General features: G+C 34.5%; 3 protein-coding genes across 3 annotated transcripts; all 3 read left to right on the top strand.

Annotated features, from left to right (window-relative positions):
- The first annotated feature begins 554 nt into the window (after nucleotides 1–554).
- On the top strand, nucleotides 555–1,490 carry LOC142842702 (olfactory receptor 5W2-like). Its single transcript, XM_075959397.1, has one exon. It carries the CDS (start codon nucleotides 555–557, stop codon nucleotides 1,488–1,490), a length of 936 nt encoding a protein of 311 aa, XP_075815512.1.
- A 4,581-nt stretch (nucleotides 1,491–6,071) lies between these two features.
- LOC142842701 (olfactory receptor 5W2-like) lies at nucleotides 6,072–7,010 on the top strand. The gene has a single exon (XM_075959396.1). It carries the CDS (start codon nucleotides 6,078–6,080, stop codon nucleotides 7,008–7,010), a length of 933 nt encoding a protein of 310 aa, XP_075815511.1. The 5' UTR covers nucleotides 6,072–6,077.
- A 6,148-nt stretch (nucleotides 7,011–13,158) lies between these two features.
- On the top strand, nucleotides 13,159–14,088 carry LOC142842700 (olfactory receptor 5W2-like). Its single transcript, XM_075959395.1, has one exon. The coding sequence runs from the start codon at nucleotides 13,159–13,161 to the stop codon at nucleotides 14,086–14,088; it is 930 nt and encodes a 309-aa protein (XP_075815510.1).
- Nucleotides 14,089–16,628: the final 2,540 nt, after the last annotated feature.

Genomic DNA, 16,628 nt, shown 5'->3' with positions numbered 1-16,628 from the left:
AAATGATTTATTTATGTCTAACTACTCAGTTAAACATACAAAGTTACCAAATAGTTATTTCTTTTCATTTTTATTTAGATAATAATGGATTTGAAACATTAAAATATGTATCTTTAAACTTATATGGACTTATATTTAATTCTAGAAACAGTAACATCTAACGAACTACATTTTAATTTTAACAGATAGTACGTAGGGGACTAGGCAGCAAGGGATAGAGACAGACATATACACTAATAGCTACCATAAATAAAAGACAAACAAGCCTATACTGCTTTGAAAAAACTACTGTTTCATGCTTTAGCTAAATAAAATCATTAAAAAGCCAACATTTAAAAACATATCTATTGTGAATTTTGGCTTCTATTTCATTCTTATGAATTATTTGGCTGTTTTAATTATTAATTGTTATTTGTTATAAATTGTTAATTAATTGTTATTAATTACTATTTGGCTCTTTAGAAAATTTATACTTGCAGTCACCCAAGACTTTAGTAGTTTGACAAACCAGCAAATAATGACCTTTACAATAGGATAGAAAAAGAACAAAAACAATGGACAAGGGAAACTGCTCCTCATTACCTGAATTTCTCCTCTTGGGAATTACAACTAACCCTGACATGAAAGTGGTAATATTTACTACGTTTCTAACGGTTTATCTTGTTATTCTTCTCACCAATATTGGAATGATCATTTTGATCAGAATGGATCCCCAGCTCCAAACACCAATGTACTTTTTTCTCAGCCACCTCTCTTTCTCTGATCTCTGCTATTCTTCCGCAGTTGGGCCGAAGATGTTGATGGACATTTTTGCCAAGAACAAAACAATTCCTTTTGTTGGTTGTGCCTTGCAATTCTTTTTTGTCTGTATCTTTATAGATGTTGAGTGTGTGTTGCTGGCAGTGATGGCCTTTGATCGCTACAAGGCCATCAGCAATCCCTTGATGTATGCTGTAGAGATGTCTAGTAGGGTTTGCTACCAATTCCTATTTGGAGTTTACCTTGTAGGAATGACAGATGCTTTGATACATACAACATTAACATTTCGCTTATGTTTTTGTGGATCAAATGAGATTAATCATTTCTTCTGTGATATACCTCCTATCCTATTAATATCTTGCTCTGATACACAGATCAATGAATTAGTGATATTCACCATTTTTGGATTTATTGAACTGAGTACCATCTCAGGAGTCCTTGTCTCCTACTGTTATATCATCTTATCTGTCTTGAAGATCCGTTCTGCTGAGGGAAGGTTCAAGGCTTTTTCCACCTGCACCTCTCACCTGACTGCCGTTGCAATTTTTCAGGGAACACTACTCTTTACATATTTCCAGCCAAGTTCTTCTTATTCTCTAGATCAAGACAAATTGACTTCTCTGTTTTACACTCTGGTGATTCCCATGCTGAACCCTCTGATTTACAGCCTGAGAAACAAGGATGTGAAAGAGGCCTTGCAAAAACTGAGAAACAAAAGGTGTTTAAAATAATTACATTATGTGTATATGTCCATGTAATAGTGGTAATTTGTATAAAATGATATTGCTTTATTCATAACAAAGTTGTATAACCTATTTTAAGAGATTAGCATAAGAATTTCCCACAAGTTTATTGATAAGGTAAAATTGTAGCTATACCAACGATTTATATCTCATTATTTGCTATGGGTCATACATGATTTACATGTGCAGAATTTCTCATGATTGTTTCAGTCACATAGGAATTGTTTTTATCCTTCCATTCAGTTTTAGTTGTATTAAGTTATCTTGAGTATTATGAATTACTATTTTGCATAGTAATCATGCCTCATATTGAATCACAAGGGAACTTCTAGGTTGTTAAAGATGTATATTATATCCAAATGAAAGTCATAGACTTTAACTATACCCTTGGTACAATCATAACTTTTAGGAAAGAGTAAAATTTAATTTTATTCTGAAATGAAAAGGATTTTGGTGAAAATCTTTATACCCAACATACAGGCTGAAGAATTTATATATTTGTACCTATTACTGGGCTCATTTGTTTTGTATTTAGTTCTTTTGTTGTATTATGATTTGTTTGTTTTTCATTTATATGATCATATTATTTTATTATTATTCCTTAGATGCCTATTTTTTTTCTAATGCAAGAAAGGAAGGATGTGGGTCTGAATTAGAGAGGAAGTGGGGAGGAAGTGGAGGGGAGAACAATAACCAGAATATTTTGTATGAAATATTTTAAAAGAAAAAAAAAACATTTTTTAAAAAAAACAGATAATCATGAGTCATAGGCCTAATAAAATACATCTTAAATCAGTCCAAATAAGTTGGAAATTGAATAAATCTAACTAGAATAATTATGAAGAAGAGAGAGAAAAGGTGTGGTTAGGCACATATGTGCAGGCGATGTCTGTCACCTAATGTCTGACTTATCCCAACATTGCTCCTTTCCTTCTATAACATTCTCAGCCTTTCATAATGGTGAAAAATATTTTCTTGTACCCATTCTCATCTCTTCTTAAATGCTACTCTTCTAAAAATAATCTTATCGTCATATGAGTGTATAAAAATTTCTTCTGAAAGACTGGATATTGCATCTCTGTAATATCAATAATTTATATTTAATTTGTAGATAAAATAGGGAAAAGACAAATTAAAATAACAGAAAACATGATATTTAAAGTAGGCATTAGACCTTGGTAATGAGACATTAAGTGTTTTACACAAACACACACACACACACACACACACACACACACACACACTCACACTGGATACCATGCACCCATCTCCTTCCAGGCTTTAATAGATAAAAAGAATTCAAGATACTAGTGCGGTCGAGGTGATTGTTATCTTCCTGAAGAAGGAAGAATATAGGCACATATATTTTGTTTAACTATTTCTTTATTGTTTATTCTTTTATAATATTTTTTGATGCTTAAAGCACTGAATGAGTTCATTGAAAGCACGAGGATAGCATCTATACATTTGAGTGAACATAAAGAATAAGTATAAATTGTTCATTATTCACTTTAATTATAGATATGAAGGCTACTGGTGTACCTATGTAAGACTATTTCAGAATTTAATGAAATCCAAGTACTGCTTTTCTTTTTCAATTGGCCTCTGGTAAAAATGGTAATTTATGAGTATATATCATATGTAAAAATATATGATGAACTTTGATTGAGAGAAAATGATTTAGGGATTCCAGGAGTATCACATATTTTATCACCCTGTATTAAACTTGTGACTTACGAGCAATATTGTGGATTGTTTTCTTTATATTTAGTTTATCCCTAAAGCAATAGTGATAGATTATAAGTACTTTTGGAGAAGATAAATTCATAAGCCCAGAGCATTCAAGAATGAACTTGTATACTTATGAAAAAGAACTGGAGAACGTTCTAGACCATTATTTTAATGGAAGTGAGTAAAATTAGACTGTAAATACTGTCAATGAAATGAAAGTTAATTCCCCCTACCAGAAATTAAATCTGCCATGATGTGCTGCAACAACCAGAGAACTCATTGGTTTTGATAACTGACACCATGTTCCATATTAGGTACTTCTAAATGTCTGGTACTCTATTAGTAGTAATGATTTAAGTAATAGAAACATGTCTGAATGATTATAAAACTCACCTCTAAATTTTTATTTCTATACCTAACATTAGGTGTAGCACTTAGTACTCATTACACACACATACATGCACACACACATACAAATATAAGGCATGTAGATAATGGAAAACACACAACTAACTGAAGTATTAAAAACCCTAACATCCTAGAAACAAAACCTAACAGATATACTAGGGAGAAGTGGAATACATAACTGTGAGAGAAATGTACACACAAATAGTATCAAGAATTAGGCTAAAATATCTGATACTGTCTGTGACACTGTCTGTGAAGCTGTCAGCCTTTAGACTAGATAGTCCAGGGGCCTAGGGTGAAACCAAATACTTTTGTTCTGCTAAAGAAACATAGCAATAAAATGACTCTTAATCACACACACACACACACACACACACACACACACACACACACACACACACAGATGATAGATGACAGATAGATAGATAGATAGATAGATAGATAGATAGATAGATAGATAGATAGATAGACAGGGATCGGTGCCTCCCTCAGCCGTCATCAGAGAAGTTTCCTCTAAGAGTAGATGGAAACTAACACAGATAGATACACACAATTGGACAAGGTTTAGAGGCTGGGAGATTTTAGAAAACTCTCTCCTAAACAAGAAGTCTTTATCAACTTTCTCCCCTTAGGAGCTCGAGAGCCTCTGCAGGATGGGTGCCTCAAAGGAAACAGTGTCTTTTAGACACAAAATGACTGATACACATCTGAATTCACAGAAAATGTGGCATCAGCCACAGGTTCAAACCAGATGATGTTCAAACTCTGACAGGAGGAAATATACATGGGCTTCCGCCCTTCACCAAGAATCTGTCTGCAATTGAAACTAGCTTGCAAAAAAGAAAATAGTTTTCTCCAATAGAGTCTCACTGGTTATATTAAATCCTCTTAAGAGTTGACCCTATTCCCAGCAGTAGATGGACAAAACAAAATTAATTCAATGATATCATTGGAGATCTTTTGTTACATACTGCTTTGTTTGATCTTTCTTGTTGGAGAGGGTCTTGTTGCTCTTTCACTTTTATATTATTTTTTTCATATGGTTTTTGCTTGTATTTGTGTGTTTCTTTGGATTTTAAAGAATCTGTTATTTTAACTTTTTGCTTGTTTGTATTCTAATGAGAAAAAGAAGGAAAGAACATAGAATTGCATGGCTGAAGAGTTGGGAAGGACCTCGAAGGATTTCTGGGAGAGGAAATCCTGATAAAATATTATATGAAAAGAATATTCAATAAAAATCAAATAAAGAGTCTATAAGATTGTTAATTTTTCAAAATTGAATTTTGGGGAAGTAGTCTAAGAAATGGACAAGTTGTGATAAATAATAAATAATATGGAAATTGCTAATAAAAGGTCAATTTTAGTTTTATTATGTGTCTCATTCTACTAAAAATTCTGATCAACATAAATTATCAAATTGATTGAAGCGTGAGGAGTTGAAATAACAGCCATAGGGATGGTTGTCTCAGGATGCCCAGGAAAAAAAGTCTCCTAAGCCCAGACACTAATTAGTCATGTTAGGTTTATATGATGATAGGAAGAAAGAACCTCAAGAGAATTTAATTGCAATAGTATTATTGAAAATAAATGTGATCAACCTGGTCCATCTGCACTAGAGAAATGACAGCAAGACTGCCTTATTTCAGGTACACTTATGGCTTAAGACAGAATAAAAATAAAATTTTGCTTTTATTGAACATATGAGGAAGTCAGTTGAGGAATGAAAAACACATAGATTATTCTGATTCTGTAGTGTCATAAAATCTGTATCCTAATAATCAGGGACATGTTCTAGTGAGTGTTTAGTATATTCTGCTACTTTTATTTGACTTACATAGAATTTGAAAAGTTGGAAAGATTGGTTTTTCCAGTGAAAGGGAGTAGCTGGTCATGTTTAAATATTAATCAAATAAGTAGAATTGTAACACAATTCCACATTAATTTTCTTTTATGACTCCCTGAAAAGTTGATTTTGTTTCATAACTAACTTGTAACAAATAGAATAGTGAATGCAGCAAATATAATGACAATGATGCTTTTGATTAAGTGACGAGATGTTCTGTATGGCTTTATTGGTCATTAAATATTCTATTATATTAAATCTGTATAATATCCTATTTATTTCAAATACATTGCCTATAAATGAGTGTCAGATTTCTAGGCAAGTCAGAAAGAAAATGAAATATATGTATATATTTCAAAGAATGTTGATTATGTACCGAATTTAGTGGGTTTTTTGTTAATGAAAATGCTACTATGTACTGAGCCAGTTTTCTTAGTGTACATCATACACAAATATCTCAACATATCATTCCATTTAGCAATTATATTACATTTTTCTGAGTTTATTATACAGTACCATATTGAGAAATAAAAAGTCCAATATATCATGACACTGAAAATTTCTGTAATCATTTAGACCGCGAAAAAAGAAGAATGGAAATGGAAAACTGCTCTTTATTACCCGACTTTTTCCTCCTGGGAATTTCCAGTAACCCTGACATGAAAGGGGTTTTATTTCTTGTGTTTCTTATTGTTTATCTTATTATTCTTCTGTCAAATGTTGGAATGATCATTTTGATCAGAATGGATTCCCAGCTTCATACACCAATGTACTTCTTCCTCAGCCACCTGGCCTTCTCTGACTTATCCTATTCCACCGCAGTGGGACCAAAGATGCTGTTGGACCTTCTCGCAGAGAATAACCCAATCTCCTTTGTAGCCTGCTTCCTGCAATTCTTATTAGTATGTATCTTTATAGATATTGAGTGCATGCTTCTGGCAGTGATGGCCTTTGATAGGTACAAAGCCATCAGCAACCCTCTGATGTATGCTGTGGACATGTCCAGTAGAGTTTGTTACCAGTTCTTAACTGGAATTTATCTGTTGGGAACTATAGATGGCTTGATACATACTTCATTGACATTCAGCTTATGTTTCTGTGGCTCTACATATATTAATCAATTCTTCTGTGATTTTCCTGCTGTTTTATTACTTTCCTGTTCTGATACACAGGTCAATGAACTGGTATTGTTCACCCTTTTTGGTTTCATTGAACTGAGCACCATTTCAGGGGTCCTTATCTCCTACTGCTACATTATCTCCTCAGTTTTAAAGATCAGCTCTGCTGGGGGTCGTTCCAAGGCTTTCTCTACCTGTGCCTCTCACCTGACTGCAGTTGGGATTTTCCAGGGGACCATGCTCTTCATGTATTTCAGACCTAGTTCTGCCTACTCTCTAGACCAAGACAAAATGACATCAGTCTTTTACCTCCTCATTATTCCCATGATAAACCCTCTGATTTACAGCTTGAGGAACAAGGATGTGAGAGAAGCCCTGGTCAGGCTCAGAAATAAAATGTGGTTCTAAGGGAATTTATTGACTACACAGAAATGTATCATGTCTATTTGCTTTCTACTGTACAAAACAAAATTGATAGTATCAATTTTTTAATTTACTAAGTATTTGTGCTGAAGTTTAAAAATAAGAAGCAGTTTGAGACCAACGTATGTGTCTTACTCATTTATTGACTTTCATAATATAGAGTACTCTATTTTAAAAAAGGTATCAAGGTAGAATTTTTAAAAACCCTGACGAATTAATAATTAGTAGTGAAGGACTTCTTGTTTCCATTAGACTATTAACATAACCATTAACCGTTAATATGATTTGTTTAACCAAAACTCATATTAAATTTCCTGTGTTGACAATCAATCCACTTAACTATGATATTGGCATGCAAGAACTATAGGAAGTGATAAAAATCATGAAGGTATACTCTAGTGAAGAAATTTGTGCTCCTCTATAAAATCAGACTCTTGGTGTCTCATACCAAATGAGGACACTAAGAAATGGTAAGTCTATGAACCAAATTCCAGGCTTTCTCCTGACACCATGTGCAGATCACTGACTTTAGATTACCATCTTCCAGAACTGTGATCTACCTCTGAAAAGCGACCTTGACCTCAAGTATGCCATTTTCTGTGAAAAAGTCAGAAAGATGTGGAGACAATTGACATTCTTGGCAGAATTCATTCAGAGGAATACATTAAAATAACAAATGGTGTGGCAAGTGATCGTCACTAACTTAGAAGATGTTGTATTCATGGAAATAACCTTTATTCTATAAACACATCCTATTTATTAAGGCATGTAAACCATACTTGTATCCATATAGGTGTAGCCATTTATCTGTTAAAGTGATTGCATTAGTCAGACTTCCTTAGAGGAAGAGGAAAATAACAGAGAGAACGTATGTATGTATGCACGTATTTATTCCAAAAGGAAATTATTATACTGACATACAGGTTGTGGTGCAACAAGTTCAACAAAGGGTGTGTCTGACTGAAAGAATCTGGTATTTGTTTAATCTACACAGCTGACTGATTCAGCTGGTCTTCATTCTCCATTTGCATCTGAAGAAGCAGGTTTGGCTGCTAGTGAAGGAATGCCTCAGGAACAAGATAGATGAACTTGCCTTTAGAAGTAAGAGAAATCGGGCATGTATCTACCTTCATCATTGCCATTTTAGGTGGGATGTCCCCAGATGTATGTCCCAAATTTAGGGTGAGCCTTCATACCTTACATGACATTATTGAAACTATCTCCTGCAGATAAACCTGGCTGCTTTAGTTTTACTTGATTTCAAAGCTGTCAAACTGGCAGTCAAAATTAGACATTACAATGATTGTGGAATAAGTGAAGAGAGACTTCAAACTGTAAAACAAAACATATCTGACTTATGAAATCATCTTTCTGAATTTGTTATTTTGAGAATTATATTGCTTGGTGGAATACTTTAGGAAATTAAAGCCTGACATGGAAACTCTGACAGATGCTGTTCTAATGAGACAAAATATTACATACTTTGTTGTACCTAAAATCACTCTTTTTGTCTTCAATTTTTTCCTCTCATTATTTCCTTCCACACTTAATTTCTAAAATAACATCTCTTATATGTGTCATAAAGACAGTAGAAGTGTCAAGTCATTAAATACACTTAGGGTGTTGACCTTAAAATTTTTTAATTGTGTTTGTACATATGACTTTTGTCCTTCATTCTTGTTGCTGAAAATGAAATGTTATGAAGAATTAAATGTTATGATCTGTTTGGACATATGTGATATGCATCACAGTCTACTCTAATTTTATTTTACAAAGCATAGGAAATAAATATTAAGTGTTTTTGGATTTTCTGTGCACTATAATCTATCTACAAATTGATATTCCAATATTTTGATGTCCCATTATTGTATCAAAAATATTTGTACCAGATGAATAATTTTTTTATGTCCAAATAGTGGACTACAACTCCATTCTTTGGGAATAATATGGAAATAGTGAATAGTAGAAATAGAAAGCATCAATTTAATTTCTGGAGATCTAAAGGATAATTTGTTATTTTCCATGTAATGTCACTTCTTTTTCTTTGATTTCTCGCTCAAATACAAAGGTTGGTTAATTAGTGATGATGTGCAATTTTTTCCACATTGAAGTGATTATTCTTTTAAAATGTTATTTCATGCTCACCGGTAAAGTTCTTCTGGTGAGGGGAGAGAAATGGCTTTTTAAATTTATTTCCTCAATAAAATATGATATTGGCAATTGGCTTTCAATTTGACTGTTCTTATACAACTAAAGCCTATGTAAACAGTTATGTGTGTGTTTGGCCAGCATTCCAGAGGATATTGTCATGTGGGAGGCTGCTTAGGTATTGTACAACCCCTCCAGAATATAAATGGTGTTATCCATTGCTCTGGGTGTCCCTATGAAAGGAAATTGGAGTCAAAAAAGATACTGATATAGGTGTGCGCGTATGGTACTTTTATTCTTGTGTGAGCATATCTATGGATGCATTCTTCATGTCTGGGTATGATACTCAATGTTTTTCAGGTTTCCACAGTGAACCATGATCAGGCACACTGTAGGGTTTTCTTATACCATCAGCACTGGTAAAGGACTACTGACTGTTGTGGGAACTCCTTCTGTCAATAGTTTTTAAGATACTAGCCCATTTTGGGTATGGTCTCATGTACTAACAGTTCAGATGAAAAGTATGCCCCTTTTTCTGCTGGATTCACTTGAAGTTCCCAGCTCATACAGAAGACTGCAGATTGCTATCCTTACTGTGAGTTTATCCCTAAATAATTAAACTAATCCAGGGTACTGTGGAACTCTTTGATACTATTACAATCAGTCAAAATGTTTGGTTTCTTGGACAGAGAACATTAAGAGTAAAAATCAGAAACTTGATTTTTTTTAAAAGGTAAATTATCTTTGTAGCAGAGCCAATTATAGAAAATTATAAAAAATCAAAATGGAGAATTGTGTCAGCTTATCTCAACTGAATCAACCACAATACATCTCCTGCACCTCAGACTCAGAAACCATTGTGAAAGAGGGGTGGAAAGATTGTAAAAGTCAAAGGAAAAAAGGATTTGTCTTTGTCATTGGATCTCCTAGAAATATCAGGACCTATATTCATAAAATGTTACTGACATGACAGGATAAACATGACCTGAACAAAGAATACACCAGTAGACATGCAAATATTGACAGGGGAATCACAAGAGGCATCATCACTAAACAAAGAAACACATGTAATTAAAGAATGCTGAGAGTGTATACTTGGGAGACAGAGATAAGTAGATGTCTATGAGTTTGAGGCCAGTCTGGTCAACAGTGCAAATTGCAAGACAAGCTCCAAAGCTACAGAGAAATCCTATCTCGAAAAAACAAAATATGAAAACAAACAAATGGTGTGGGACAATGGTCTGTACTCTGTCAATTATACTTTAAATAAATGTTAATTGGCCAGTAGCCCAGCAGAAAGTAGAGGCAGGACAACCAGACAGGAAGTAGAGGTAGGTCAATGAGAACAGGAGAATTCTGGGAAAAAGGAAGTCCTAGTCTGCAGTCCTGATCCAGGCACAGAGCAAGCAAGATGTGACTACCATGCTGAAAAATGTACCAAGTCACGTGGCTAACATAGACAAGAATAATGGGCTAATATAAGTTATAAGAGTTAATAGAAGCCTGAGCTAATGGACCAATCAGTTCATAGGTAATGTAGAACTCTGTGTGATTTCTTTGAAATTTAACGACTGTAGGAACTGGACAGGACAGAAACCTTGGACAACAAACAAACAAACAAAGAATTTTGAGAGTGGAAAAATTAGTTTTCCTCAGGAAAGAATACACAATTAGCTACCCTGTACCAAATATTCAGTCCTGAAAACAGGCATACAGATAATGGTATGCAGAGAGAGCAGATGCAATTTCTGTATTCAAGCATGCCTTTGTGTTGGACTGGCCAACTTGTTCACATGTTCCTGAAAAGGGGAGTGGGGATTGAGGAAAGAAATATAAGAGACAGAAGGTAAGAGTTGGAAGGGCTTTCAGGGAATACTGTAACACCCTCAGGTTTATTACTGATAGTCCTTATGTTCCCCAATTAAAAGGGGAAGGCAAAAGACTCCTTCCCATAATACAAGAAAGAAACAAGCTTAATTAGCTCTTTACATCTCAAAACACCTAGTAACCATGCCCTAAGTCCTGTTGTTGAATCTTTGAGTAGCAAGACATCCAATAGCCGCACTGTTGGCCAAATATCCTGCAATCTGTCCTTGAGGAGCAAGAATAGGTTTGAATTCTCTGACCTTTAGTCAAAATGGAATGGATTCAAAACTGTGTGCTCTCACACATGTGCACATGCAGGTGCATGTGTGTGCATATGTGTGCATGTGTGTAACAATAATTAAAAAAAACAGGCTATTACTTTTAAAGAGAATGAAGGAGATGCATAGAAATAATGCTTGAAGAGAGGAAGAAAGAGGTGGGAATGTTACTATTTTTACAGTTTACATTAGCACATTTTAAAGTAGGTTGTGGGTGAAATTGCCGTGGACATGGAAGAATCGAAACAAATAAGGAAGAATGTAGACACCATTGCTTAAAGTTCAATTTCAGTTTCATTGAATGACTGATTTCACTAAAATTTCTAAAAAAAAGTCTGTCACCATTAATATGTCACTCTAAAAATGCAGACAAGTATAAGCAGTGAATATGATAACTATGAGTGCATTGCTTGTATATTCGCAAGAAAAGCACTAAGAGATGAGTGTAATTAATCACATTGGAATAACTTAGAAGAGTCAGAGCCTCAGGAGAATTAAATCTCAACAGTCTCAGATGAAAATAAATGTGATGAACTTATCTTCAAGTACAACAGGAAGGCTAGGAAGACTCTCTTGTCACAGGTGGGTTAAGTGGTTATTTGTAAAAAAAATACAAGAAAAAAGTATTATAGTCTTTCGTGGACATGATCTAAAGTACAAGAGAAAATAAATAAGCTTTATTTCTGCTTAGGTAGTTAGGTAAATTCTACTTAGTATCTACAAGCAACATTTTATTATTATATGTTAATGAATTTGTTTCTTCATTTGTTCTATATAAAGAATATCAAGTATCTCTGTAAACTGTTATTCTATGATTCATTCTTTTTTCACGTGTCTTTTCTCACTCCCCTCTGTCCACTTTTTGTATAAAAATAATAAAACACAAAAATAACCAGAAAATTCACATAGAACTGCTCAAGTAAACACTAAATACATAAAGATTTTGTTTGTACAATTTTTCTAATTAACTTGCATTTACATCTAAATATTAAAGTCAAGTTAAGAGTTAAGTTGAGCAAAAATATTTGCTATAAGCAACTGTTGCCACTTCTTGCAAGTTCTGGTGTATTTGTGAAAGATTTGGTCATCTGAGCATATTTAAGTAAATAAAAAAGGTTAGAAAGGCAGTAGTTAGTGATGATTGATAGGTAATAAGAAATTGTTTTTCATCTTTATGTAAACACCTAAAAAACTGAAATAGTGCCCCAAATCTCTTAATCTATTGTCTGCTAATATGTATAGATACATATAAAATTTGAAATAAAAGTATAATGATACTGATTATGACTATAATAAGACTGTATTTAATATATCTTATGTTATAATTTGTCAGTAATTTGTCACTTTCTTCACACTACGTGAGATCATAAATGAGGATTTTTTATTCACACATTTTACTGAATGATGAGTGATGGAGATAAAGACATGTCATATGGATCATGTCTTAAAAATATAAATAGATAGTTAGATAGATGGGTATATAGATAGATAGATAGATAGATAGATAGATAGATAGATAGATAGATAGACAGACAGATAGATAGATAGATAGATAGAGATGATAGACAGATAGATAGATAGACAGACAGATAGATAGATGGATGTAGACATAAATGTAAAAGTCAACATAATGATTCTCCTCTATGATGACTTTTTTATGATCATACTATATTACTGCTGCATTTTATGTTAGCTGTTTTCTTAGTGTGCTTGTGCACCTGGTGCATGCCTAAGAATGTGAATATTTTCTGCATTAAAATCTGTATACAAAAGAAAATAAAACCCTAAAAAGCCATTATCTTAATGAGTTTTGTAACTATTTAGATCATGCATAAAGAAGAATGGACAAGAGAAACTGCTCATCTGCACCTGAATTTCTTCTGTTGGGGATTACCAACAAGCCAGAGATGAAAGTAACTTTGTTCATAGTATTTCTGATTGTTTACCTTACTATTCTTCTGACAAATCTAGGAATGATCACATTAATTAGAATGGATCCTCAGCTTCACACACCAATGTACTTCTTCCTCAGCCATCTCTCTTTGTCTGACCTCTGCTATTCCACTGCAGTTGGCCCCAAGATGCTGGTAGACCTTCTTGGAGAAAATTCAATTTCATTTGTTGGCTGTTTTCTCCAACTCTTGATTGTCTCTATTTTTATAGATGTTGAGTGCATGCTTCTGGCAGTGATGGCCTTTGATAGGTACAAAGCAATCAGCAACCCTCTGATGTATGCTATTGACATGTCTAGTAAAGTTTGTTGTCAGTTCTTAACTGGAATTTACCTGATAGGAACTATAGATGGTTTGATACATACCTCATTGGCATTCAGCTTATGTTTCTGTGGCTCTACTCAGATTAATCACTTCTTTTGTGATTTACCTCCTGTCTTACTTCTTTCCTGCTCTGACACACAGCTCAATGAACTTGTATTGTTCGCTCTTTTTGGTTTTATTGAATTGAGCACCATCTCAGGAGTCCTCATTTCTTACTGCTACATCATCTCATCTGTGGTAAAGATCAGCTCTTCTGGGGGATGGTTCAAGGCTTTCTCTACCTGTGCCTCCCACCTGACTGCAGTTGGGATTTTCCAGGGGACCATGCTCTTCATGTATTTTAGACCTAGCTCTGCCTACTCTCTAGATCAAGACAAAATGACATCAGTCTTTTACCTCCTCATTATTCCCATGATAAACCCTCTGATTTACAGTTTGAGGAACAAGGATGTAAAAGAAGCCTTGAGCAGACTCAGAAATAAAAGATTACTTTAAGAAAATGCCTTATATTTACACAAGCATATTTATGATAGTTGAGGTTTTATATTCTACCATTCATATGAATCAATAACATCAGTTTGTTAAAGATTATGAAGTGTTTGTAGCATATTATAATATCTAAATAATTGTTTTAGACTCTAAATATATCCTACTATAATAATGTATTTCACTAATGTTTAATTTTCATGTTATAAAATTTTTATTATCAATCAACCCTGATTCTTCTATTTTATTATTTAGACTTAAATGTACTATTATATGATTTTGATGGAGGAAGGTTGTAGTATTAGGAGGCAGCGGGGCGCTGCGTTCCCAGCACCCCGGCCGCCTGCTCGGCTAGCTTATGCCCCGAAATAACAACACACAAACTGTATTCATTTAAACACCGCTTGGCCCATTTCTATCTAGCCTCTTCTAGGCTAGCTCTCGCACCTAGACTAGCCCATTTCTAATAATCTGCTGTAGCCCACGAGCTGGCTTACCAGGAATGATCTTAACCTGCATCTGCCTGGAGTGGGAGAACCATGGTGACTCCTGACTTAGCTTCTTTCTCCCAGCATTCTGCTCTGTTTACTCCACCCACCTAAGGGTGGGCCTATCAAATGGGCCTAGCAGTTTCTTTATTGCTTAATCAATGAAATCAACAGATTGATATATGACACTCCCCCATCAGAAGGTCATTGGTTAAAAAATAAAGAAACTGCCTTGGCCCATTTTATTGGTTAGAACATAGGTGAGTGGAGTAACAGAACAGGCTGGGAGGAAGAGGAAATGAGCTCAGAGACGCCATGCTCCCCTCTCCCGGGCAGAAGCGATAGCTCTGCTCTCTGAGGCAGACACATGAAACTCAGACCTAGGATGGATGTAGGCTAGAATCTTTCCCAGTAAGATTGATGCTACATATTATTAGAGATGGGTTGATCGGGATATGAGAATTAGCATGTAAGGGCTAGAGTTAACGGGTCAAGCAGTGTTTAAAAGAATACAGTTTGTGTGTTGTTATTTCTGGTGTAAAGCTAGCCATGTGGGAGCTGGGTGGGATTAAAAGCAGGCCCGCAGCTCTTATTACAACATCATTTATTTCATTTTTCTACATTTTTGTGCTCTGAATTTCTTTACAAACAAACAATGTTATTCAAGAATGAGTATATGCCAGTGAAATTAAACTGAGTACTCTAAACTTTGTTTATGATCAGGTGAATCCAAAATTGAAAAAGACACAGAGACACAGGAACTAATCTTCAGGAAAATAAATAATATATCCACATGGGCAGCTCATTGACTTTGGGCTGAATTATTTCTTCTTATATCTCAATATCAGCCTGTGTGGTAGAGGAAGGAAATGTATCATAGAGTTTATTATTAAAGAAATTATTTAGATGTGAACAAGTCCATACTAGTTAGAATTTAAAGAACTTTGACATATGTTGCTTTAAAAAAGCTATTTAAAGGATTCTGCTATAAAATTCTTCTATGCTGGAGTTATAAACTGTCAAGCCCTCCACTTTTCTTCTGTTCTCTCTATTTCAATCACAGTGATATGTTCTCTTGTACAAAGGATTTGCATCCTCAATCAAGTATTTACTGTTATTCAGTTTCTTAAATATGTACCTGCAATATAAACTGTAAAGATGTTATCAATCTCAGAATACCAACTATGTTATCCAAAGGACTTCAGTTGTATCTGAGACACAAAGAGGAAAAAATAAATAAAGTCATAAAATAAAATGTCAGAACGCAGACTTTTAAAGCTTATAACATTAGTAAAGTAAATATATATTTATTAATATGTATATATAGTGACTTGATACAAATGTAATGATCTAAAAATAAATATTCAGTTTCTTTAAAGTAAACAACTTTCCTGTTCTTCCTTTCCATTTTCTTTTTCATCTTTATGTATCAGGTTACTGAAGCACTAAAGAAGCAAATCAGGTTCCTTAGGACATGTGGTTCTTACATTCAATGTTGCCATAAGACAGGGTGACATCATTTTCCATTACAATTTATTCTTTTTGTGTTGAAAATATACTTTTATATTATATATGTTGATTATATTTTCCCCTTCCTTTATTCTTCTAAAGTCCTCTTCACCACCCCTCCTTTTAGCATCTACATGCTTCATGTTTCTCATTAGAAAACAAACAGGAAATTCACAATGATAACTCCAGCTAAGACTCCTAACAATAGTAGAATGGGTGCCAAAACTGCCCTTCTCCTGCAATCCGATTGGTGATAACCCTAACTGCAGTCAGAGAAACTTCATCCACTGGACCAAGTTCATCTGGGAGTTCTGTTGAAGAGAGGGAGGAGGGATTGTAAAAGCCAGGGGGGTGTCAAGGTCAGAGGAGTGTAACCCACAGAGAGAACTGACTGGAGCTCTTGGGAGCTCAATGACTCTGAACCCACAGCTCGGAACCCTGCGTGGAACAGACATAGGATCTCTGCATGGGTGTGACAGTTGTGTAGATTGATCCTTTTGTGGGTCTCCTAACAGTGGGTTCAGGACCTGTCCCTGGCACTTAACCTGGCTT

Source organism: Microtus pennsylvanicus, chromosome 1, assembly GCF_037038515.1.
Source record: "Microtus pennsylvanicus isolate mMicPen1 chromosome 1, mMicPen1.hap1, whole genome shotgun sequence".
NCBI lineage: Eukaryota > Metazoa > Chordata > Mammalia > Rodentia > Cricetidae > Microtus > Microtus pennsylvanicus.
Note: the sequence above shows the minus strand (reverse complement) of the source record. Positions and strands in the feature narration are given on the sequence as shown.

Excerpts from the sequence above, each read along its gene's own strand:
- LOC142842700 (XM_075959395.1), top strand. The coding sequence starts at position 13,159 with ATGGACAAGAGAAACTGCTCATCTGCACCTGAATTTCTTCTGTTGGGG.
- LOC142842702 (XM_075959397.1), top strand. The coding sequence starts at position 555 with ATGGACAAGGGAAACTGCTCCTCATTACCTGAATTTCTCCTCTTGGGA.
- LOC142842701 (XM_075959396.1), top strand. The coding sequence starts at position 6,078 with ATGGAAATGGAAAACTGCTCTTTATTACCCGACTTTTTCCTCCTGGGA.